The sequence below is a fragment of the Manis pentadactyla genome, chromosome 8, assembly GCF_030020395.1.
Source record: "Manis pentadactyla isolate mManPen7 chromosome 8, mManPen7.hap1, whole genome shotgun sequence".
Classification (NCBI taxonomy): Eukaryota; Metazoa; Chordata; class Mammalia; order Pholidota; family Manidae; genus Manis; species Manis pentadactyla.
This window is the reverse complement of record NC_080026.1, coordinates 130,643,242-130,669,494: the sequence shown is the minus strand read 5'-3', so window position 1 is coordinate 130,669,494 and position 26,253 is coordinate 130,643,242. Positions and strand designations below refer to the sequence as shown.

The window sequence follows — 26,253 nt, the reverse complement described above, 5'->3', positions numbered from 1 at the left end:
CACCTCCAAATTCTCTCACTGCCAAAGGATAAATAAATCTATTCCGGGGAAACTCAAAGCTGCTTCACAGCTAATGGTACAGCAATTTTTCTGTTGAAAAAGAGGACCCAGGGCTTCCCTGATGCCTTCTAGAATAGTGAACGTGATGACATACTGTGTATTAAAAGCATCTGCAAATGTGAATTCACAAAAAGCTTTGCGAAGAAGTTATGTATGGAAACAAAAATCTAAGAATGAAACACTATTGAAACACCTCTCAAGGGGGGTAGAAAGGAGCCTGCTGCCCTAACAAATGCACACGGGTAGTGTGAGAGCGGAGCTTTAGGAGCCTGGGCTCCGGAGTCAGTTGCCTGGGCTTGAATCCCAGCGCTATCACTTAATTTCTTGTGTGATCTGGGACACATTTACTTAATTGTTCTGTGTCTTGTATTTATCATCAATAAAGTAGGATAAGTTTGTGAAAGTTAAGGAGTTCCTGCGCTAATAAATTTATACAAGTAAATGCCTTAAAACAATGCCTGCCACACAGTAAACAGTCTAAGAATGTTAGCTATCAAATAATATTATTTGCTCAGTTACTTCTCTATTTATTAAAAGGAATCTTGTTTTGCCTTTATAGAACAACATAAAATTTCACGTGTTTAATTCTTGTGGTATCCATAGCCAAGGTGTAGGAAAGCTCCAAGAGTTTGCCATATTGCTTTTGGCACACACCAAATACTCTACACATCCTAGTGGCAGTCAAGAAACAGAAGAAAAAAATCAGATTAAAAATGAGTATTTTAATGAATTTAATTTAAAAACTTAGAAGTTACGTTAAATATAGGATTCTGTATAATATGAAGCAACACTCCATGATCTTATTTCTCGCCTCCTGACCATAGTATCAAAATGTTTAACTAAGACTTTGCTTTTAAATTTACTTTTCAGTTTTGAAAACTCTCACATTTTATAATCTTACTTTCTACCTTTTAAAAATTAAGATATTAAAGATAAATTAGGCCAGAAATCAGTTTTACCAGCTTAGAAGTACAAGTGAATGTATTAACATAACTGTACAATTAAATAATCCAGACTTTCTACATAAGAGTTTATTGATGGGCTACAAGCCACGTGGAGTCATCAAGCGGCTTTCAGAAGGGGTGGCATAAACTTGCTTTGTGGCTCCAAACAATCCTGAGAGAACCAAAACCAATGTAAGATTCAACTCAATGGAGTATTATTAGTTGGCACTGATATGCTACCCATATGTAAAACATGGTGTTGAAAAGATCGAAGTTAAGGCTGGCAGCAGAGCAGAGATACTCATTCTCGCCCCATTGTTCCAGTTTTCTGAATAAAGACAATCAGCTACAGATTCTCCATTCGAACATAATTTTAAATATGCCAAACTTTCCTCTCCTTCTTACCATTTGTATATATTCTATAGTTCTGGGGCCAAAATCCACAGGGAAAGTTTCAACCAAGAAGAAATGTTTAATATTTTACATTTGGGAGGAGGGTAAGACAAATATTTGGCTAAAATAAGCAAACAAACCTCTGTCTAAATTCTGTATATAGTCCCTAGAAAATATTATAGTTACAGAAAATAAAAATAATGAACTAAAACTAATTCCTCATATACTATATAGTAGATGTTTAATTCCCTTTCCCTAAAAATAATCTGCTCTAAAATATGTACTAGTTTCATTGGAGGCTGGTCATTCCTTGAAGAAGCTGCTTTTTTGGGGGGAAAAATGGATCTGGCAGGCAGATTAGAGACTTGCTATATCCTGACTGCAGATCTCCACAAAAAGAGATGGAATCTTAGAGGCTGTATGGTACGACTATCATGGTGACAGCACTTATAGAAAGGAAAACCTGTGCCTAAGGTCCAAAAGTTTTAAACTTTTTGGGAGGTCAGGGAGAATTGGCATCTCAAAAATTATTGGGCTGCTTCACATTCTGATCTCAAAGGAGAAGGGATCAGAGAACAGAGACTGGGCTGTTTTCAATGGCACCAGAAGAGCTCAGGTGGGCCTTATTCATATTACCAAGCAGGCACATTACTTCCCCAAGGACAGCAACATTGCCCTGCACTTTAGCAACTGTTTTTCTTTCCACACACTTAAAGTTATTTTTCCTACTGTAACTACTAAATATCAATCTCTCACATTTGCATTATTTTCATCTTTTCAAACTAGTGAAAACTTTTGGCAATATTAGAAATAGTTCAATAGACATTACAAAGTCTCATATATGACTTGTTCTATGTAATAGTAAAAACAGAATTACAGTTTGAAAAGCACTTTCACATGTTAGCTTCTGTTTTTACTAGTGAAGGTTGCTTGGATGCCCTTGATCCTTTTATACTTGTCAGTAAGGAAGCTGTGGCAGCCAGCCTGCCTCTAAGAGGTCCCTGCTGATTCTGCCTTTTGGTATTCAGGTCCCTTGGTAGTCACCTCCCTCAGTGAATGGACTGACCCATGAACTAACAGCATCCTGCAGAAATGACGGTGTGACTTCTGACACCAGGTCCTGAAAGACGTGGCAGCTAGCTCTGTGCTCTCTCTCGGACCCCTTGCTCAGGAGGAAGCCAGCTGCTGTGTGGTGGGCATTCAGACAGCCCTTTGGAGAGGTCCACATGAGGAAGAACTGAGGCCTCTCATCAACAGCCAGCATTTATTTGCAATGACCTGTGTGTAAGCTCTCCTGGAAGTGGACCCGTCCAACCAGCATCCTGACTACAACCTCAGGAGACCCCCGCACTACATGTAAAGTATGAGGGCTGGCATTCAATGAGGCATTTCATTTTCAGATAGCAATTTTGAAGAGATATATGCATTTTAAGAAATCATCACATGCCTCCACTTCACAATTAACAGTATTAGTTAACAAAAACATTTTCTTAATCCAGCGATTAAAAACAACCTGTGAGATACACACTAACACAAATTATTAACTACAAAACCTTAGTTAGAGTCCTCCACAAGGCCACATGAAGGAAATGTGTAAATAAGTTAAGTATTAATAATACCAGTACACTTACAACCTGATTTCTATTATGCAAAAATAATATAGATTGTAGGTTAAATCCTTTCAGGTAATGACTGAAATGGAAAGAGGAGAGATAATGGAGTCAGACAGATAGAACTACATTTAAAACTGCCATGTCCCTAAGCTGCACAACCTTGGGAAAGTTACTTATTCTCCCTCAGTTCTGTAACAGAGAAAATGGAAATAATTCCTCACAGATTATTATGGGGATAAAAATGAGTAGCACATCGTAAGTATTCAATCATAGTAGTTGTGTTATTCTCTAGCAGTACAGAACAAGTTTAATCAATGAGGCATCTCCTTAAATAGCAAAGTTTATTTACAGTAAGCTTTCCAACCTAAGTATAGCTTCACTGGCTATGGAACAAACACAATCTTTAATTAAACTTTTAATGACAATTTAATCAAGTTGGACTCACATCTGGTGGAATCCGAGCACTGTCTTTCACTGAGTTTCCTTCAACAGTGAGATGATAAACTTGGCCATCATTATCAGTAAACACAAAATGCTCTCGGGCAGAGATGTTCTGACTGAGTTCAGATTTACTTTCTGCCTCCTGCAATAAGCTTTGGGATAGAGAGAAATAAGAGAAAGGTGTTTCTTTTCCCTAGAGTGACACCCATAATTAATTAACTTGCCCAAAGCATAGATGCATTAACAGGAGGTCCAAAACCAGTTTTTTTAAAAAGGGCTGAAATTACTTTTTGCCCAGCTAGTAATAGGAAAACACAAATTACTCCCAAATAGTCTCACCATGGGAGAACACTTATCCTGTGCAGAGGAATATGATGACCCAGGCTACACACAAGAAAAAGAAACCTCTTTCTGTTTTGACTGTAGAATACTCCTCATCAGAAGAGAGGCCTTACACAGTGACCCACCATTTTCTCTGAAGTTTTTTATTCATGTAACTGGTGGATGAGGATGCGCATGGTACTTAAATTTAGAATTCTCACTTCATTGTCACTGGTGTACATAAATGGCAATGTGATCTGTGTGTTCCTGCAATGCTCATCTTAATTTCAGAAGCTGAAGTTTATGGAATAGGATACTGAGATGATCATATTCACTAATGTGTGCTTATGTGTGGATATTACTGTGTAAGTTACCGACTACAATAATGCAATAATAAAATCAACTCTTCAGCAATCTGGGTTATGTACTGAAACACCAAACAATGTGTAAAAGCAGAGAGCCACTTGCTACCACAGATACCTTTGCATGACACTGTCAAGTTCCCAACCATGACAGATACTACAAATGGCAGGAAACTGCAAATCAGAGCACACCGCACCTGATCACAGAAGACTCAACAATGCTCAGCTCTGTATCCGAGACCACAGTCTGGCGGGCCATGGCCTCTCGGGTGGCCAGCTGTTTCTTTCTCAGGCTCTTCAAGTTGTGCGATGGTGACCACTCCTGTGAAGCAAAGACAGGATACCCAGAAGCACTCAGTTTCCTTCTGTCCAAGAATCCTCCCAGAATAGCTGGGCATACTTGCCATTGCCCAGCATCACTTATTACTACACACGAATTCACCATTTATTCTTAGGTTTTATCTATTTATAGAAAGGCTATAATTTGAGCTGAAGGGAGATTTTAATAACCTCTCTCTACATCCTTCTGTATCTACTCTTTAATTAGAGCTTAAGGTAGAAGAGTTTAATGGCAAATTTCCAAAAAGTCTACCCTTCTGTTCTTTTTTCACAAAATGAAAATAATAAATTCAATAATGCCATCTCCCACCCCGACCTCCACTCCCTCCCACTTAAGTGCCCAGGGTGAGATCATCATGTTCCTAGAGTCATGGCCCATTATCATCCACCGGTCTCCCTTAAACCTCATATTATTTATTTATTCTGCTATACTCCCACTTTTTCTAATGCATTCAACCTATTACCTTCTCATATAAGCAAATTCTTAACATGGTGATTTTACATGCATGAATTAGTATTTACATAAATAGTCTTGTGTTATGGATCTCATCTTGTTTCTAACTCTTTAACTTAGCATAATGTATGCAAGTCACCTCTCTGTTGTTTCTGATACTCTAATATATTCCACGGGTACATCCATCAATTTTTTGTCATCTGTTCTCTCAACACAGGACACACAGATTGCCTCCAAGCTCTCATCATGACAAGTAACACTGCAGTTAACACCCTTGCAACAGAGGAGTTGAACAGCTGGAGCATGGAGGACATCTGTGTTTGCCTATGTGCTGTCGGTTTGCTCTGTAGATGGCTTCATGGGTCTACATTCCCAACAGCAGCGCACAGGATTCCTACAGCCCATATTACACCCACATCTGATGCTATCTGGCTCTCTACTTTTTGTTAGTCTAAAAGGTATATTACAGCTATTTTACTTTGCACATTATCTAAAAGCTGATGAGTCTGAATATTTCTCCATATGCTTGTTGCCTTTTGGGTCTCTCTGACATTCATTAATTGCTTACATACTTTGCCCATCTTTCTACTGGCAGTTCATGTCTTTTCTTTTTATGTGCAGAGTTCCCACAACCTAGAGGGGTTAGTTAACCCCTTATTGGTGTTAGACATTGGAAGATTTATTTTTCCAATTTGTCTTTTGTATTTAACTTTGACACCGGTGTCCTTCATTGAACAGAAAGCATTAATCTTAGTATAATTATAAGCATTAATGTTTTTGCCTTTTGGTTTGAGCTTCTAATGTCCTCTCCTGCCCCCAGACACACAAATATTCTTCTATATTTGATTATATTTATTTTATAGCTTCACTTTTTCATATGTAGGTCTTTAATCCTATGGAGCCTACCTCTGAAAATTAGGTAGAGATCCAGTATTTTTCTCCATAAAACAAGACAGCTTTCCCAACACTGTTTCCTACACAGTCCTTCCCTTGGATTTAGGTACTCCTTCACAGTACATTATGTTCCCAAATATTCATGGATTTGTTGGTGAGCTCATTATGATATGGTTCATTTCCTATTCTTGGGCCTATATGACAGTGCTTTTGTTTCTATGGTTTTGTAATATGTACTATATCAGGTAGGATGGGCCCCATCCTTACCCACACCACCCACATTAATTCTCTTTTTCCATTTAGCTATTATGACATTTATTCTTTCATAACTATTTTAGAATATGTTTATCATGTTCCTCAAAATATCTAAGTGAAATTTTAATTGGCACTGCACTGATGTGATATTAGCTTAACCCATCCAAGAAAACAAGAGTTACGTTCATTTATTTAGATAATCTATGAACATACATTTTTAAAAAGATAATACATGGCAGTAATGATTTCAATTCAAACTAAAGAAAAATATTCACCATCTATACACATACTTACATAAACTACTGAGCTTTTCAATTATGACTTACCAAAGCAGTTATTGCAGGGAAGTTTTTGGACATTTCTCTAAGAATGGTACAAGTCCTAACATCCCATAACTCCAGGGGTTTATCTTTGAATACAACTGCCAAATATTGCCTAAAATAAACAAAATTACTCAATAAGCCCTTTTTGCATAATTTTCACCATAAGTAGTACAAATAAAAAGTTTGGTATATCATAAAACTCAGATGACATACTGTAAACATGGACAATTTAAACTCACATTTAGCTCCCATGATTAATAGTCACAAGAAGGTAAAGCCCTAAGATGACCTTTGAGAGCCAAATAGCCACAATTAGGCAAGGCGCCTTTCTCAGAAGAATGAGAAAATGCACAATTTATGGTAACCCTCCTGAGGCTCAATTTTCTCATATATGACATAAGAATACCATTACCTACCTCAATGGATTGCAGGTTATGGTAAAAATTAAAGGAAGTATGTAAGGTTCCTATCATGCTGACACTGGGAAAATGTGACAGAGTAGGAGGATCCCCATTCTCAGTGTGTCAAAGCTCAGGACAAAGTCTGCCACTTGACAATTATGTGACCTTAGAAAAACCATGCAACAACATGGTGTTACTAATACCTGTCTTACCTACCTCACTAAATGCTATAAGGATCAAAAAAAAGGGACAGCACACATGAAAGAATTTTATAAACCATAATGGATTATACAAATGCAGTGTGTTACATTTTTATTATTTCTAATATAAAGGTATCTAAGGCTTGCATATAAGTGACCAATATAAGACAGAATTTGGTAAATGCTATAAAGATTTACTACAAAAGATGATATTTATCTTGACAACAGGGAAATGGCATTCAAGGCAGAGTTACAAGTGCAGCAAATGGCATAAGTCAGGAAAGGACACAGAGTATTTGAGGGAACATAATACTGGAAATGAAGAGTAGGTGAGCAATCATCATGAGAAAGAAAATTAAAATGGGATTGCATTATATAAGATCGCATTATATTATATACAGATCACATTATAAAAGACCTAAAACACCCTAAAATGCCATGCGAGGGTAGGTTTCTTCTGCAGAAAATTGTGGGTCACTGGAGGTTCTGATGTAAGGGATGATGTGATCAGCTATTTTAGATGTAGTAACCCAGCAGGTGTATGAAGAGTCAAAGCTTGACTGGAAAGAAGAGACTAGAGGCCAAACAATTTAACTGAGCAATTTGCAAACTTGTTAGTCTCAGGACTCCTTTACATTCTAAACATTCTTGAGTTCTCCCAAGGAACTTTTGTTTATATGGGTTATAACAATTGATATTTTGCATAATAGAAATGTCTAATAAATTAAAAACTATCTTTATTAACTCATTTATAATGAAAAAAAGAAAAGTACTAGTAAGACAGCAGATTAGACATAAGCCATATTGATAATTACATAACATATTGATAATTTAAATATCATAACTGGAAACAGACATTGTTAAATAGAAAAACAAGCACCAGTTACATGCTGTCTATAAAAAATCAACTTTATAGACACAGACACAAGTGAAAGGTTGGAAAAAAGATATATTACGTAACCACCACTCAAAGAAAACTGGAGGGACTGTATTAATCAGACAAATCAGATTTATTTCTGAGCAAAGAATATTACCGAAAACAAAAAGGTTATTTCACAATGACAAGGAAACCAATTAATCAAAAGGACACAATACCAAATGTACCAACTAACAGGGCTTTAAAATACCCTAAGAACTGAGTTCTTAAAAGAAAAATAAATAAATCCACAATTAAAATTTGAGATTTCAACACTCATCTTTCAGTAACAGGCAGAAAGTCAGTAAGAATATAAAAGACTTGAATAACTATCAACCAACATGAACCAATATTTATGGAGTACTCTAATCAATAGCAGAACACACAATCTTTTCAAGTGTACATGAAACATTCACTAAGGCAGACCATATTCTGGGCCACATGACAATCGCATTAAATCTAAAGGACTGAAACAATATAAAATACACTCTCTGATCCTAACAGAAACTAGAAATTAACAGAAAGATAACTGGTAAAACCTCTAAATATTTTGAAATTAAACTATATATCTATAAAATATCCCATGGAAATTTAAAAATACTATAAAATGAATTAAAATGAAAACTTACCATATCAAACATTGTCAGGTATAAGAAAAATAGTGCTTATATAGCATTAAATGCTTATATTAAATTTTAAAGAAAGACCTTAATCATCTAAGGTTCTACTTTAAGAAACTAGGAAACTAACATATTAAACCTAAAGAAAGCAGAAAAAAAAAAAAAGAAAGATACCCATGGCATTCAATGGAACAGAAAATTGAAAACCACAGAGAAAGATCAAAGAAACAAAAGGAATTTCTTTGAAAACATTAACAGAATTGATCGATGTAATATACTGATGTCAGGAATAAAAAAGATCATTCAGATCAAACTGACATTATTAAAAGAATAAGAGAATGTTATGAGTAAGTTTATATCAATAAATTCAACGATTTCAATGAAATAGATTACCTGAAAGATACCAACTACCAAAGCTCACTGATGGAAAATAAAACCAGAACACCAAACCCTGAATAGCTCTGTATCTATAAAAGAAATTAAACTTTTATTTAAAAACTTTTCCACAAAGAAAATTCTAGGGCCAGATGGGTGAATTCTTCCAATTTAAAGAATAATATCAATTCTACACAAACTCATCAGAAAAAAGAGAAGGAAAACTTCTACAAACGATTTTAGAAGCTCAGTATTACCCTGATTCCAAAACCAGATATTACAAGGATATGACACAAAAACTAGACCAATATCCTTCATGAAATAGATGCAAAAATCCTCAATAAAACATTAGCAAACCAAACCCAGCAATTTATCAAAATATTGGGGAATCAGATCAAGTAATACATCATGACTAAGTGAAATTTATCCCAGGAATGTATAGTTCAACACCTGAAAAATCAATCAACCTAATACACCACATTAGCTAACTTAAAGAGCAAAACATACTAAATGATAATGTCCACAACACAGAAAAAGCGTCTAACAAAATTCAACACCTGTTCAATGATACAAAGGTTCAGCAAACTGGGAGTGGAAATCTTTCTCAACCTGACAAAGAGCATCTACAAAAAATCTACAGCTAATATATATTTAATGTTGAAAGACTGAATGCTTTCTCCACTAGGTCCAGGAACAGAACAAAGATATCAGTTCTCATCTCTTAATAGTCAACATTGTACTGAAGGTCTTAGTTAGGGAAGCAAAGCAAGAAGAAATAAAGCCTACTGACCAGAAGAGAAATACACAGAAACGTCCTTACTGGCAAACGACACGGTTTGTCAGTTCATGAACCACCAAACATGTTACGATGTCAATTCTTAACAATTTTGAAATGATCTGAGAGATCTTACTCCTTCTTTCTTTGTTCTTTTGATTGTTTTCATTCAGTCTCTTTATTTTACTAATCCTGCTTTGCAAGTATTTTCCCTTGCAACAAAAACTTGAAAATGTACTGGAATTACAATGGGTCTAAATTCTAAATAAGGAAAATGAGTTCTTTCACTCAATAAACTCATGCTGAGGTGGAAATATTAAGAATTTCATCAGACAACAAATAACGTTTTATTAGGGGTAACAGGCATTTACATCAATAAAGCTACGGTGGAAAAAAAGTGCTACTGGCTTGACCAACCTGACGAAATGTTAAGGTTCATACAAAGTACCTGCAATTTTTCAAAGTAGAGAATTAAAAGCAAAACCAACTCAATTTTGTGATCAAAACACTTTCTTTGATAAAGCTGTATAGCACCATTTGATATCACTTAAAAATTCTATATGTATTCCAGAATATTCTCTTTCTTAAAGTAAACAAATCCTTGAGATTTCATTGTAGTCAGACCAAAGGTTTTTTTTTAGTGACACTTACTTCAAATGAGATACTTTGATCATTTCAATGGGTGATTCGTCATTGCCTCGTTCACCACGAAAAGCGATACTCCTCCCTTAAATTGCAAATATTAAAGAAAATGTGAAGATGCACATAAACATATTAAAAAACAAGAAGCTGTGCCAATGTAATCTCATCAGCGCTACCCTCTACTCTCTTATACTTTCTTTAATTTGCCTCTAAGCTGTTTCTAATAATCTAAATTCAAGAAGTATTCTTTAAAGTATTAGAGTTAAAGACCAATAATTTATTACTTATATTCAAATATCTACTTTATCAAAAGATATCTTCATTTATTATTGAGTTTCTTTAATTCCTTCTACGGTTTCTTTCAAATAATTTTAGAACTTCAGAAATTCCAATTTCTAGAGTTTCAATGCATTAATGGTAAAGCAATTGTCTATTGTAAAACTGTTATATTTAAAGTAATATAAACATTCCCATGCTTACAAATGCTAACTAGTGGGGAAAACACTCTTTAAACAGGTATTTAAGATTTCTTGTCAAATGTGCAAAATATTCAACTAAAACATTTTGACATGTTCCTATCAAAAGTTTCTATAAACTGAAATTGGGGAAATAATAAGAATTAGTTAACTGCCAAAGAAGCTAAATGGTTTTCTGCAATTTAAAAACATGCAAATTCTATCTTATGTCTGAACAAATATATCTTAACATCTTTTCCTCAATTTTTATTTGAATTAAACAGAAGAGAGAACACACTCAAAGATAAGTGAAGACCTATATACCTCCCTGCTCTTCAATGCCATCAAATGGAATCTCACTGCTGTTTGCCAACCACCCCACATACTTTCCTGTTAGTCTGATGCCCTATAAAAGACAAAGCCATAAAAGTCCACAATATACGAACTCAAATGTCCCACATAAGGAAGTCAGCACCTATTATTTAGAAATTTGTTCCTCAAAAATAAACCAATGTTTAAGATATCTAATGGTCCTGTATTTAAGCTGAATGGAAAAAAAGAACAGGCTTTCTTTAGTGAATGACACTGGAGAATAACATTTCATCCCTGGGCTAACATGTAACTAGACAAATCCAGGGCTGGTTTGCTGGCAAAATCTGGGCATAGGAGCCACTGGTCAGGTCACTTCCAGAGATCAGAATACCACCAGACAAGAGGTGGGGCTGACTGCTTGAGGTTTAGTAACTCTTGTAAGGGAGAACAACTCTATCTTGGAAATACATATTGAGAATATAAGGAAACAACCATATCCTTGATTTACTACACACACATACCTTATTGGTTCAAACTATACATATTTATATTGCTAGACCACTTTACAGAAACCACAATTTTGTTTAAAAACATCTATTTGAAATTGCTAAAACCCTCACCTTATATTATCTTCAAATTCCTCATTTTGAAACTCATCAGGTTATAGGTTTTTAACAATTCTGCACAAGTTACTTCACTGGAATGTAAAAATTGAGTTTCCCTACTTAGTCAGCCAGAGACTATCAAAAGTTGTAAATCTGAACATTTAAAAAATGATCCTTACTGTAAGTTTTTAAAGGGCTTCCTACAAAGGCCGAAATTTTTAAAAGAAAATATAATAAAGTCTAACTACAAAGATATACTTTAAAACTGTACTTTTGGTAATATAAAACAATGTACTTAAAAGTAGAACTGATATTATATTTATTTATGAATCTCATTAGGCTAATATTGCTCCATTTCACCATGTACTTGTGTTAACACAGTTTCCATACAAACAATGATAAGCCTTTCTAGGGCAATTATTAGAGGGCAACAACAACAAAAGGAGTATATTAAACATGATACCAGAAAAAACTCCTAGGCTGAAAAAAGTACTTTGGAACATGTTTTATAAATAGCAACATCTTTGCTCAATATGACAAACTGTTTAGAAGCTTTTAATAGTCTAACTACACAAACCTGTTGGAAGATCAACCAGCTGAAGCTCATTTCTCACTAATCCCATATTGTTTGGCGTTGAGGTAGCAAAAGAAAGAAAACCAGTTAAGCTTGTCCACTCAATACCCCTGTAATGAGAAATTAAAGATTAATCTATCACCTGTTTTTATTTGAAAAATTTATTTGAAAAATTAAGATTTTCCTAGACCCTGAATTTTATTATCTAAATTATTTAAGAAATAATATTTATATGGCCTTTCATTTGAGACTACATTACCATATATTTCCAATAAATATGAAATTATTTCTAATTAAAACTTTATCACCAAATGTAATGACAAGATAGTTATCAGGATTCAAGACAGCATTAAAAGGACTATTAAAATCTGGCAAGAGTCACATCACAGTAGTTTCCAAGAACTCCATTGCTTAAAAATAAGTGGTATAGAAATATTTCAAGCAGACTGCTTAAAGTTGGGTACATTTAGGAATTTCATCGAATTTCAAATTTCCTAGTTGATTAGCAAGCAGAAATTCCTGAAGCAAACAATACAAAGAGAGCTGTTAGATTTGGAAGTGGCGGAAGGGTCCAAATGGTATATCAATTAGAGAAAAGGACAAAAGAAAAATCTCAAAGAGACAGACATGACGACAAGACAGCACCCTACCAACCTAATGCCCTGAAGTCTCCTTTCTGTGGGACTCACAGCAGATGAGCCCATGTCTTTTTCCCACTCACATTAACTTGAGAGTGTTCACCATCATGGTTCACAAAGAATGGAAGAGAGGGGAATACAGGTTGAGTGGACCATCGGAGTCATAAGAAAAAGCAAGAAACCACTGTTACCCTAGACTGCTAAAACGGCATCACAGGCTGGCTGGGAGGAAGTCTGAACCTTTGTTCTATATGCAATTTCTCAGCAGCATTTATGGAACAACCATTTTTAACAGTGTATCATCTATGGCTACTTTCATGGTATAGTGGCAGAGTTAAGTAGTTGTGACCGAAATTTTATGGCCTGCAAAGCCTGAACTATTCACTATCTGGTCCTTTACAAAAAAGGTTTGCTGACCCTCAATTTAATTTATCCACTTCTACTCTAGTTTGAATGCTTTTGCCAGATTTCACATTAAAAACTGCTCCTGAGTATGTCTCACTTGCCCAAGAAGGTACAATGGCTTCTGGAATCATACCCAAATCCCTCTGACTTTCAAGGCCATCTGACCATTTGCCTCATCTTACCTAACCAAACTTATGCTCAATCTGAACCTTGTCTGCTATTTAACTAGAACAACTTTCCTCACTGACCGCTGTGTATCCACCTACTTGTCTTTTCTACTATGGGCAAAGTTAATCCCAAGAGAAATGAGAATAATATTTGCAATAGCAGGGAATTGCTGTAGGTATCAAGGATTATTACTCTTTAAATGTAAAGTTCTGTTGAAACGCTCAAATTAGGCTGCTTAAAACTAAGTACTCTTGAGAATTTCCATGTCCAGAATGATATCTCTCCTTCCCTTTTCAAGTACATCTGAACTCAAGTCCTGGCTTCAACACTTAGTAGCTTTGAGCTCTTTGTGCAACTCACTTTGCTCCTCTGAGTGAGTGCACGACAAATGCCTGGCACACAGTAAATGCTGTATGTTAGCAATTATGGTCATTATCATTTTCTTCGTGAGAGCTCCCCGCTCAGTAAACTCAAACCACACTTACAGTGAATACAATACAAATTTAGTTAATTATTCAGTGGGAAAGTTCCTTTGTCTCTTGATTTTCTTTCTTTCCCCTAACATATAATAGTACTTATTAAGTTTCCTACTTAGAGTGAACAAAAGGAGAGAGGGATCATTTTGGACTTACTATACTCTCTGTGTAAGTCTGGTTGCTTCAGTCAGATCTGTGTATCCGCAGAAACTGTAGACAGATTTGCCTGGTCTTGATGCTTTAGCCTGAACTAGGTATGTTCCAGTATAGCGATGCCACAATCTCTGGATTTAAGAATCCCAGTCTTCCCATTCTGCATTCATAATTTTTTAAACTGTATCTTTCAAGTACCCAGTACATGCCAGTGACTATACCAGGCACTGGGAATACAGCTGTGAATGAGGAAGATGTAACTACTGTCCTTCTGGCATTAATGACTGAGCACAAGAGTCACTATACCAATGCATTCTGTATTAACGCGTGCAAAAGGGTGTAAAGGAGGTCAACACAAGCTGTGACTCAGCCGCCAGCAGGGCTTCCTGGCGAATCATTAAAGCTGAGACCCAAAGTTGCCTGAAAGCCTCAACAACTGAGGAAACAGTGCAACTGGCTGAGAAACACTACACAAGATAGTACTCTCTTCGAAGGGAGGTACCACATAATGTCCTTCCAGGTACAAAACACTCTGTTAGACTGAATGAAGGACGTCCAAGAAAAGCCTAGACTCCTCTTCCTGTCTGTTAGTTCCATACACATTCAGAGAAGTGCTTTCCCCCCTGTTTACAAGTGTTTCAGGATATAACAGAACACGGAGTGTCTGATTATTTGTAACCCAGCAGCATAAGCATGGTGCCTTTGAGCAGATTCCAGCAGCAGCTTGTGTATCTGCTTCCTACTGATCAACTGAAGAAAATAAAAATCAAGTTGGACTTCAAAGTGGATTAGATAAGAAGGGGATTATTTCTCAAAAGAATGAAACTCTTATTAAACACAGCTGAGCACCACACTGCTCTCAGGAATGGAAACTAATATCTAGGTTTAACTACACACTAAGCTTTATAAAAAAGCTAGAAGAATAGCAGCTCATTTTCTGACTCGATCTAGGCTTGCTGGATTTACCAACTACCGAACAACAAACCCTTACGTCTATCAGCAGGTGTATGGGATTCTGACTCCTAAGGGTTCCCAAGTTGGGCCTGTCGGCCTCTGCTGGGGGTGCTACAGAGTCTACTTTTCAACTCTGGATGGCTGGGGGAGCACACACCTTCTGAAAGGGCTCAAAGTTCTATGAGTATGTGAAACTAACTGCAAATTTACAGACAAAATAGAGATCATTTTACTTTCCATAAATTATTCAATTTACTCAAAGCAATACTGAGTCTCACATAAACACTGATACTCATATAACCTACTGTTACAATAATTCTTGACACTGAAAATAGTACTGGGCTGTATTCCTGTAAATTTAGCCTACTTGACAAAAACACAAAGTGATAAACTAAGAAATCTAATTACTTAAGAAAACCTCCAAGTGCCATTTGTTTTCTTCTACATATCTTCCACTGGATTATAAATATCAACACTTTTGTTTGCTTATAGAAGATGCTCTATACATATTTGTAAAGCATAACTAACTAAGACAGCATGGCTTTAAAACAACATGGACACACACAGTCTTGGCCACGTGTATGCATAAGTTTCAAATACTTAAGATTAAGTGGTTTTAAAAAATATATTTAGTCAAGGTAGAAAAACAACTTTCTAAAAGTTGGTCTTTAGTTTACATATGAGTATCTAGAATGCACTGCCTTCATTGCTATTTCACACAGATGTGAAATTTATAAAGTTTTTTAATTGTAGTACTATAATTACATTAACAAAGACGGCAAGACTTTAGCATACTCCTGGATATCATCTCTGGATATGAAATGTGAATTATCTTCAAAATGGCAATTAAGAAGGAAAATTCATACTAAAAAATGAAGCATGTTTGTGTGGTTATTCACAACAACAACCTGTCTGAGCAGCATGTCCTGCCGAGTCATCTGATATTCCCAGGAACACTTTATAATTTCAGTATCACCCAATAACATATTCACGTAGCATGTGTAAGTCCTATATTCAGTGACATCTATGACCTGAATGATACAGGATAACAAATCTTACTTAAAATGAATAGCTCACTGTTAAACTAGCTATTTTGTCTTAAAGACTTCAGTGTTCAGAAAAAAAGAGAAAATGTTCTTGATTTTCCAGAAGCATGTATTAAATTCTTAGCAGAAATCCTGGCTCAGTCAATATCTTAATCTTATTGCCAAAAGGTTTCCTACTAATCTATGTGCATTTTTTAAGGTGGAAATCTAGCACATATACTCTAAGTACAAAACTCAGTTCTGAAGCCTGAAAGGCCCACTCTGAATTCTATCTACCTTTTCACAAATCACTCCTCAAAAATACTGTTTCTTCTAGAAACTGGGAATAATATTCGTGCCTACCAAACAGAGTTGTAGTGGGGATTCAACGAAATGATGCATGCAGAGTATTAGTATTTAACACAATCCTTAGAACAAGTACTGATTAAGTGGAGAATTTTGATTGGTTGGTGCTAGCCATAAAAGGTAATACTACCCACAAAGCCAAGGGTGAAAGGATATGCCAAGAGAAGAAATGTAGACAGGAAAGAAAGGAATTGAGAAGGTATCTGCAGTGGCAACAGGATCTACTAGAAAAAGAGAAATAGATGAGTAACAGCCTGAAAGTTTCTTCGCATGTGTAAGTCACTGTACCCAGAACGCCTAGGGCTTTTGAAGACATCACCACTCCATGCAAATGTATGTAGTGAGACACTGGAGGGGTGAGCATAACGTGGCCATAAACAGTCACCTGTGCCACACCACAAAATAACACACTTGAATGAATAGGGAAATGTCAACTTTTCAGGAACTTCCTCACAATAAGAAGCTGTGATACTGAAAGAGCTAACCTTTCCCCCCTCAGAAAAAGCTCTTATTCAGAACAATGTTTTCACTAAGGTTAACTAAGAATTTTAGCACACACGAGGCCTGTAACTACAGAAGATAGAATATGGCTTTCTATATTTGTTAGAAAATTATCCAAAAATACTGGAAATTCAATAAATTCATATCATACACATGTAATTTTACAGTCTATCATTGGAGAAGGCAAAGAAAGGAAACCAGCCATTTTTTGCAATCAGCAAAATAATGTTATGGAGCAGATATGTATGTATACACTTGAAAACAGAAAAGGACATTATTCTCCCTCACACACCTCCACATACACAGCACCCATAAAGCAAGGTAACAGCTCAAGATGAAAAAAGAAATGCTATACAGTTTGGTCCTTTTCTGATGGTGGCTAAACAAAGAAACAAATGAGATTAATTAACAATTAAAATGACTTTATTAAAATCTTTCACAAATAGTCCTACTAATGAATCTATATAGAAATGATAATATATCAAACTGAACGCAGTGAAGGAAACATGGTGATTTCCCATTAGAAAATGGCCTAGACCTTAGGACAAATAAATATGATGCAGCAATAACAGTGAGAAAAAGTTCTCCACTGCATAACATTCTTTACAAAGCAACCAACAGTACTCATCCTTGATGAACTCAGCCAGTAGCTGGACACAAATACTTATTATTCCAACTTTTTAGCCAAAAATCACTACTGTAGAGTATTCAATGTAGAAAAGTCTACGAGAACTTTTTTCTGGTATTTGGTGTGATTGTTATCTCCACGGCACCAGGCATACTCACTTGACTTCACATGAGTGGATGCTCAGCTCCTTGTGCAGTAGCCCACTGGTGAGGTGGTACACCAGGACAGAACCGTTACCTGTACCTATCAAAATGATATAACGGAAGAGACTTAATCTAGTGTCAGTACAGATATTTCAAAAAAAAATATTTTCTCAAAATTTTAATTATTTCAAATACTTACCTTTTATAAAAGGGACTCAAGCTATGTTAAGAAAGTGAATTTCTGTTTTCCCTCTTATCAAAAATGGGACTAATCTCATATGCTCTATAATTTTGTCTAGTCCAGGAACAGATTTTTCACAGCATGACTTCAAAATCTAACTCAATACACATAAAATCTGAAGCACTTTACTAAGCTTTCTTACACATGGGAATTTATACTTTATTAGATTTGGAGTGTTCATTATAACTGGTCCCCAAAAGGCAGCTAGCAGAACTCATTAACCAGATTTTTATTTTCTTTACAAAGATTCTGTTCTTTTTAAAATATACATTTAATAAATCATGAGACAGTAAAGAATGGCGGTTAACTGTGGATTTTGTAGCTAAAGGAATGTGTGTTAAGCCTAGCTCTGTCTTATGGTCTTACAAATTACTTACCCACACTAAGTCTCTGTTTTTAATCCCTTTAACATGGGAATAATCGAAAGCTATGTTGGAAATTAAATGAGAAGATCTATGTAAAACACTTAGTACAGTACCTGGCACAAAGTATATGATTACCACTATTTCTGTTATCACTGTAATTATAGTCTGTGTTATTATTATGCCTTTCATAATATCACTGTAATTATAGTTTATGTTATTATTAAAGCTTTTCAGAGTCTCAGGTAGTGTGTCTAAAATTTAATTAGAAGGGATATAGCTACAGTTGACAAAGTAATGTTTCAGTCCTTTAGATGTTTTTATAAATAAAGCAGAAAACTGAACAATTGGTTGAATAATCACTTTCTCACTGCACATGACTTAAAAGGATGAATGGATTCATACAAAGGAATGGAATGGAAATAACAGAATAATAATAACAGAAGGAAAAATGCCAAGCAATTTCAATTTTAGCTCACTTGCTGAATAAAGCTTCAGCTTTGCAAAATTATTCTAGTAAAATGCAATATTATACTTATTTTCATTTATCTTTTTCACAATAATACCTTGAAATACTGAGAAAATATCTAAAGATTACTAAAGCTTTTTGAGATATTCATAATAATGAAATGGTTCCTACATTCGGAAAGTTTTGATGAGGCTGAAACTATGATCTAATACTCCAGGGGAACCAGGAGAAGTAATTCTATAACTGAAGTGTGCTTCTCTTCCCTTAGAGACTCTGCAAAAGTTTAGACACTTATTTTATATTTTTGCTTTTACTTTGCAATTATACTAAATGCAATAAATGACTTAATATTCACTACATACCAATACAGTAGTGTATTCTAAAATAGAAATCTCAGACCCTGACTTAGCTCTTACTATCTAGCCATCCCAAGAAGTAATTTTCTCCAAGGAATAGATAAAAATCCTAATTAGGTATATTGACATTATGAATACATATACAGACAAATCCTAATTAAAATTTCTATAAGAGGTTTAATATGAATCAATAGCTTAAAATATTTACCTGCATTTACATAAATCTGGACACATGTACCCACAGACTACTGACTTTTAAAGTGCAAATCACTTTCAGAAGTTAATAATGGAAAAAATGGGAAAAAAAGAATACTGCCAAATATTAATACTCAAGTGAGCCTTTAGTACTCACAAGCCAGTCATCAGGCTGAGACATACTAACAACAAAATAAACTTGCTCAGTTTTCATTTTAGAAAGAAAAAAGTAATAAAACAATCATAAATCACTTTTATAGACTTGGGGAGAAAGCCAGATGCCAACCAACACCTTAAGAAAAAATGTCAACAATTTCATACAAATACTCTATTTCTTAAAATTTTAGAGCAATGCATTTTAACCTTATATACTTAATAGCAAATTAAAATTTGGTTTTCCCTAAAAAGAAAATTAGGTTACTCATGTTATGACAAAATTAATGTGACAGGAAGTTGAAACCCAGACCCAATTTTTCTATCTACAACATAGAAATATGCAATTTTAACCTACAAGACAAATCTTATAGAGACCATATAGCTACCTTAAACAACGTTTAATAAACAAAATTCTTAGCCAATGAAGATTATCACTGTTGTTAAGCTATTAACCATGACTATATCACTAGTTAACAAAAACCCAAAATGACATGCACAGAATGAGCCTCCGGTGAGCCAAGAACAGACAGGGAGTCCAAACAGTATCCCACAGGACTTCCTCCTGACATTTCAGAAACGCACTCAGAACATCAGGGCCTCTATCATCCAGTGTTATGTGTATGAGTTATCACTGTGATTCAAAATAAATAAATGAAAGACTAGTGGATTAAAAAAGACAAAAATATTTTAAGATGACTATTACACGATTTCTCTTAGCCTCTTTCTCCTTAGTGTCAAAGAAGACAGGATTTTCTAGTAACTGGCAAGCTTGAATGTCTTATAAAATGTAAAACAGGCATGAAGAATTAAAAAAAAGAACAGGTTCAATCCTCACCAACAGCAAGCAGTGGCTGATACATCTTGATGTTTTTTGTGGTCAATGGTGGGCACATACGGATAGCAAACTGCGGGGAGGGCAGTCCTGAGAGCAGCCCCGTCAGCAGGAATTTCAAGTGCACTTCCTGCAGAAAAGAGCCTTTGGGATGTTCTTCCCCAGCAATTGCACTTTGCCCTGATTTGTAATAAAAATTCAATTATGTTAATTACAACATACAATGACCTTAACAATCTAAAGAAACTTTCAGTGGAAATACTCTTCAGGCCTAAAAGAAATACACTTCAGGTCTAGAAAAGTATCTTCAGGTCTAGAAGGTGCGCTCCAGCACTCCAGAGACTGTTGCTATCCAATGGCCCTGCTCTTGGCTCTGCGACTTAAATTTATTGTCTAACATCTCAAAAGATTACTCCAGAATATTGCTATCCAGAAATCAGGGATTTTATCTTCTAAGAAACATTGTTTCAACCAAAGTTCCCAGTATTAGGGCACCAAAGGCAAATCAAGAGGACTTGGTTAGAAAGCAGTCTCCCTGGGGTGAGATGTGCACCACATTCCCAACCTTACTGCCTTTCTAGAGGGTTATTTTTCAATCTGATGCATTTTCTAAAGTGCACATAAAATTGGTAATACAAACTGCAGGGTTAAAGCACTCACTCATTTAGATTCTAATATGAAATCTTCTTAATGTGTCAATGTAATTACAAAACGTAAGCTTTGTAACTAAATACTTCATATATAAATATGTAAAATAAATACAAAAATAGATATTAATAAATTATATATACATAATATATAAACTATCACTGTCAATAGTTAGGACTCAAATAGCATTATTTATAGATACAGCATTCATACACTTAAGATTATCAAGTCTCAAGCTAAAAAGATGACTCCAATAAAAACCATTCTAACAAAATGTTAAAATGAAGAGTACAACAAAATCAAGACCATTCCTTAAAAAGGGTACATACATTTTCTTGCTATAGATCACTACTGAATATTGGGATTAAGTTGTCAAAAATCCATAAAAAATACATGAATGCATATAAATGTAGATAGAGATGCACATATGTACTGTGAAGAGAAAAAATGTAAATAATTACTAGGAGTGGGTGATGGGACTCTGAATACTACAACCTTTTGAGGCTGTAGAGTTTCAATAATTATGCTATTTTAAAATCTGTAAGATATATAGAAAAAATTGGTGATTATAAATCAATTTATTCAAATACAGTCATCCTAAGGATCTGCCATACAATCGATATAAACCTTTGGTAGCCAAAGATAGTCTAAAGGAACGGGAAGTTCAACAGGTAGGTACCATGTTTACCAACGCCCAGTAGCCAGGAGCTGTCTCTTGGGAACTGCCCTGTTTTCCTTCAAGAGGAATCTTGAATTTCCATCTTCCTTAAGAGGCAATTCAAGGTTGGGCAGATTAGGCCTTTACTAAGCAGCAGCCTTTACCCAATGAATATAAATCAGACCTCTGTATTAACTGAATTGCTTTCAATTATCACTAAGTACATAGTGAATTTCAAATTAAAAGTTTAATTAAAAGTTTTAATTAAAATGTTTTCAAGTAACAAAGCTTTATTTATTTAGTACTTTTAAATCAACTACATTGTCAAGAACTGCTATATAATCTGTATCCTTTTATATTTTAAAAAATGTAATTTATATCACTTAGATACCTAAGCAGCATAAAATTTCAATCTCCTATGGTCTTCATATTACTGATTCATTCTTTGCATGAGTGTTTATAGTTATTTTCATTTTAATATTTTATATTCAGTGCAGACAAGGTCAATTAACTCAGAAAATTGTGTTACTGATACAATGAATTTTATAAAACAAGTACGTGTCTAAATTCTTCATATGGATTTATGCCTGGAAGGTAAAGAAAGAATTTTTAATGTAAGTGTCACTGAGCAAAAGGTTTTTAAAAGCAGCAGGAATCATGAGAAAACAAAAGTCTGAAGAGGTCAGGTCTTGCCTAAAATCACACAGTGAAGCAGCCAGGCCTAGAGGCCATGGCCAAGGTGCAGGCTGCAGGCCGGGGTGACTGGGTTCACATTTTGGCTCTTCCACTTACTGGCTGTGTGATTTGGGGCAAATTTTCTTAATCTCTGAGTCTCAGTTCCCACATACATAAAATGGAAAAAATAGTAATATCTACCTTGCAAGGTTGTTGAGGTACTTCATAAAGCATTTAGCACAGCACTTAACATAGTCCTAAGCACCCAATAATGTCATCTCTCATTACAATGATTAATAACATAATTCTCTTTCTAGCACATCATTTATCTAGCATTTGAACAAAAAGCCTACCAGATAATATTAATTTTCAATTACATTATGTAAGAACAAATAATGATATAGAAAATCCTTTATAAATTGCCATAATTTTAAAGGAATTGCTTGGCATATTTATAATTTCTCGTTGTATAATATTTAAAATCCAAGTCTTCATTCCTCCTTTAATATGTATGTCCTACAGTAATAATTTTGAAGCAATATTTTATTTGCAAATAAATATTTGTTGAAAGTAAGAATCACCAGCATGAAAATAAGAAATGTCAAAAAGTTAAAATACTTTTTTCTAATACTGCTAAGTTACTTTTTTCCTTCAATAAATATTACTGCACATCTAGAATGTACAAGGAAGGCTCTGTGCTGAGTGCTGGGGATACGAAGCTGAACCAGTGTCCCGCTCCTGATTAGGGACCACAAATGAAGAACATTTCAATCAGGCCTGGGAGATTAAAGAAAGCAATACTTGAGGCGAATTATGAATTACGAGTAGCAAAAAGGGAGAGAGAGGAAGCATACATTCAATTCTGACCTGAGGGACCAGCAAGAGGGAAGGAGGCCCTGAGCATGTATGGTATGAGTAAGCAAGGGCTGTGTCTAGTACCCAGATGTCTACTGTCATCTCCTCTTTCGGATCAGAGTCTCTTGTGAATGAACATCATCTACTTACAACAACTATAAAGCCAATCTACGCTACTTCAGGCACTTTTACAATTAAATATTTTATACCCCTCTGATTTATTTAGGAAAAAATAATTCTACATTTTGGTTTTCTCAAATTTTAACTTTGACTTTTTATTAATTGTAAACCAGTGACTATTTATTTTGCCCTTCAAAAAGAATACCTAATATAAAAGAGAAATAAAGCTTACCGATCATATTATCCAAGGAGAGGTCCGGGAGTTTGTTCTGTAGCACTCCTACAGGAATTCCACAGAAAGACACTGGTGAATATAAAGGTGACACACCAGAACCACTGCAAAGACATAATAATCACATGGTTTTTTACATATTAAAAACCTGCATCACACATTAGTAACTCAAATTAGTCACTTCAGATCATGGCATACTACCTGTTTTTACATTGCTTCTTCATCTTACCCATAGGTGAAATATCTCTAGCAGTTTTACATAATTCCCTAATAATCCAAAGTCTTAATTATCACTTCAGAAAATTTTTAATAGGAAAAAAACCCTATTTTTATGATTCTGGTAATTTTTTAAAAAGAAGCAACAGAAAACAAACAAACAAAAAGATCCTATTGATTCCTTTACCTGTTCCGGGAATTTCGACTGCAAACAGCAGACTTCAGTTCCCATATCATGACCCTGCCGTCACTCACTATGAGGGCAGCTGCGTTCTCATTGACAGGACAGCACACCACACTGAAGGGACGGACAGTTTTTGTCACCCTGATTGCATCACACTGGCTTCGCAGATCATAGGCAAGCTCCTGGACAGGATCTGGATCTTAACACAGTATTGTTTTCTTTTAAATTTCAGAAAGCAAACACCTCAACATACTTCCATTTGTTTTAATTTAAATAAAATCTCAACTAAGAAAACATATCATTCCTTCACTAATGCAAAGTTTGTCAAGAATGGCTTCCCTTTTTACAATTATTAGTAATTTCTCCAGAATATAAAGATAACTCACTTGATGAGTTTAATTTCCAAAATAACAACTATAATCAAGACAACTTGTCCTTAATACTTTTTAAATAAAGTAAATGCTTAAAAGGATCAACAGTGACATGTGATTAAATAATGTACAGTGTATGTATAGACCACCTTAATCTACAGCTGTCTATAGTAAGTCTGAAAATAAATACTTTACAAAAGATGTGAAAGTCACTTTCACCTCTGCATAGTACATCAGTTCACAAAGCATTATTTGTATTCTCTAGGAAAGACTGAAAATGATGACTAAATAAATTATCAGGAGACTTACTAACCTATGCCATTTTACAACGGAAATTCCTAAAGCAGGGAGGTCAAGAGGGTGTTACAATAAAGGTAATATAAGGTTGGACTTGTGCTAACAGAAAACTCATAGAAAGTAGTATCTACTTGGCTCATGGATACAATCAAGAAAGAATTATAAAATGTGATTTTCTTTGCTGTATATAGGAAATGCACTATTATAACAAACAGATTAATGTTGGGCTTGTGCTTTTTTATGCCCCATATTATAACCATATTCCACTTTTTCAAGGCCAAGATTATCATTAACTCTGTGCTTTGCCTGGTGTTTGCCACATGAAGCTTTAAAATAATTCTGAAGAAAAATGTAATTAACATTATTGTGAGATATAAACTCACCTGGTTCCTCATTTGAAGTAGTGAAAACGCTATTATAGGATCTTCGAACACGTAAAGTTATACAACCATTTTCATGTAGACAAAATAAACCATCACGCTGAAAGCAGGGTATTACCTTTAAATAGATGATGCGTTATTTTTAAAAACACAATAGATTAAAAAGTACATACTGTAAAAAACTCATAAACTTATATTTAGATAACATGGGCAAAAAACAAAAGAAAAACAATACACAAATAATCCCCAAGCTTTAGAGCTATATGCTAACTAAACATTTAAAAAATCCATTTATAATCATAAAAAATTTATCTTTATCCAGGTAACTTTAATAGTTCAGTATCTCCAGATCAGTGAGAAGAATTTCTAGTATATCTCAAACCAACCGAAGTACAGGAAAATAGGGAATATAAAATAACACTTAATCTTTACATGAACAAAAGAGAAAGTAGAACTAAGGACTTTTAAAAGATTATGATTTTTCTCAATATAACATTCATGATCAACCTTTAGGGATCTAATTTATAAAATGATACCTGCAGAAATGGAACTCCTGTTCGTTCTATTGCAATCACACCCACTGTTTGATTCACCTCAAGGTCAAGGATTAAAATCTCTCGAGGATAGAGTAACAACATGTGATTCCTTTTGGAAGGCAGATATGCCAACTGAAGACAATCATTGAGAGTCATGAATTCAGCACTGAAAAATGTAAACATTTACTTGAGGCACTGAGAAATGAGTCAAAGACTTTATTCCTATCAGAGAAAGCTGATAAAGGATTGAAGTTTGTTCTGTCCACATAACAACTAACAAGAATACAGAATGTAGAGCTGTTTCCTGAAATGACCAACAGGAGCTAGTAGCTAAAACCTAGACCTCTACTGTGTGCCCAAATCCAAGTTATTACAATACAGCTTGGATTGTAATACACAGTACTCCAAATCCAAGTTATTACAATAATACAGCAAAGGTTAGAGATGTACTTGTAAATTTTTTTTAAATCTACAGTAAGAATACAGTATCTATAGTAAGTAATCTTACAGTGTAAGAATAAGTTTGTGATATGAGATGGTAAGGGACAATACTATATGGCATTCCTAAGATAGTAGTTTTATTTTTATTTTGCAATTAGAAGTACTAAACAGGCTGCTGAAATCAAGACTCAGGATTTAAACAAACCCTTTTAGGGCAATTAGGGCTTCTGGGTCAGGAGTCGGTGGACTATCTGCATGGCCCTGGACAGGTTACTTCCTCTATTTGGCCTCCATTCAC

General features: G+C 34.9%; 1 protein-coding gene across 2 annotated transcripts in view; it reads right to left on the bottom strand.

Moving 5' to 3' along the window:
• The window catches only part of WDR11 (WD repeat domain 11), a 54,821-nt gene that overhangs the window by 17,047 nt on the left and 11,521 nt on the right, over positions 1-26,253 (bottom strand). For both annotated transcript variants that reach the window (XR_005027369.2, XM_036898687.2), the window contains exons 6-16: positions 25,515-25,680; positions 24,982-25,096; positions 23,934-24,129; positions 23,531-23,634; positions 20,346-20,522; positions 17,747-17,831; positions 12,278-12,384; positions 10,338-10,413; positions 6,403-6,511; positions 4,332-4,456; positions 3,456-3,603 (exon numbers count right to left, since the gene is read on the bottom strand). Coding sequence is in view for 1 of the 2 variants with exons in the window: in XM_036898687.2 (XP_036754582.2) it covers positions 3,456-3,603; positions 4,332-4,456; positions 6,403-6,511; positions 10,338-10,413; positions 12,278-12,384; positions 17,747-17,831; positions 20,346-20,522; positions 23,531-23,634; positions 23,934-24,129; positions 24,982-25,096; positions 25,515-25,680 (1,408 nt within the window). In the remaining variant the exon portion in view is untranslated. The remainder of the gene's footprint in view (positions 1-3,455; positions 3,604-4,331; positions 4,457-6,402; positions 6,512-10,337; positions 10,414-12,277; positions 12,385-17,746; positions 17,832-20,345; positions 20,523-23,530; positions 23,635-23,933; positions 24,130-24,981; positions 25,097-25,514; positions 25,681-26,253) is intronic.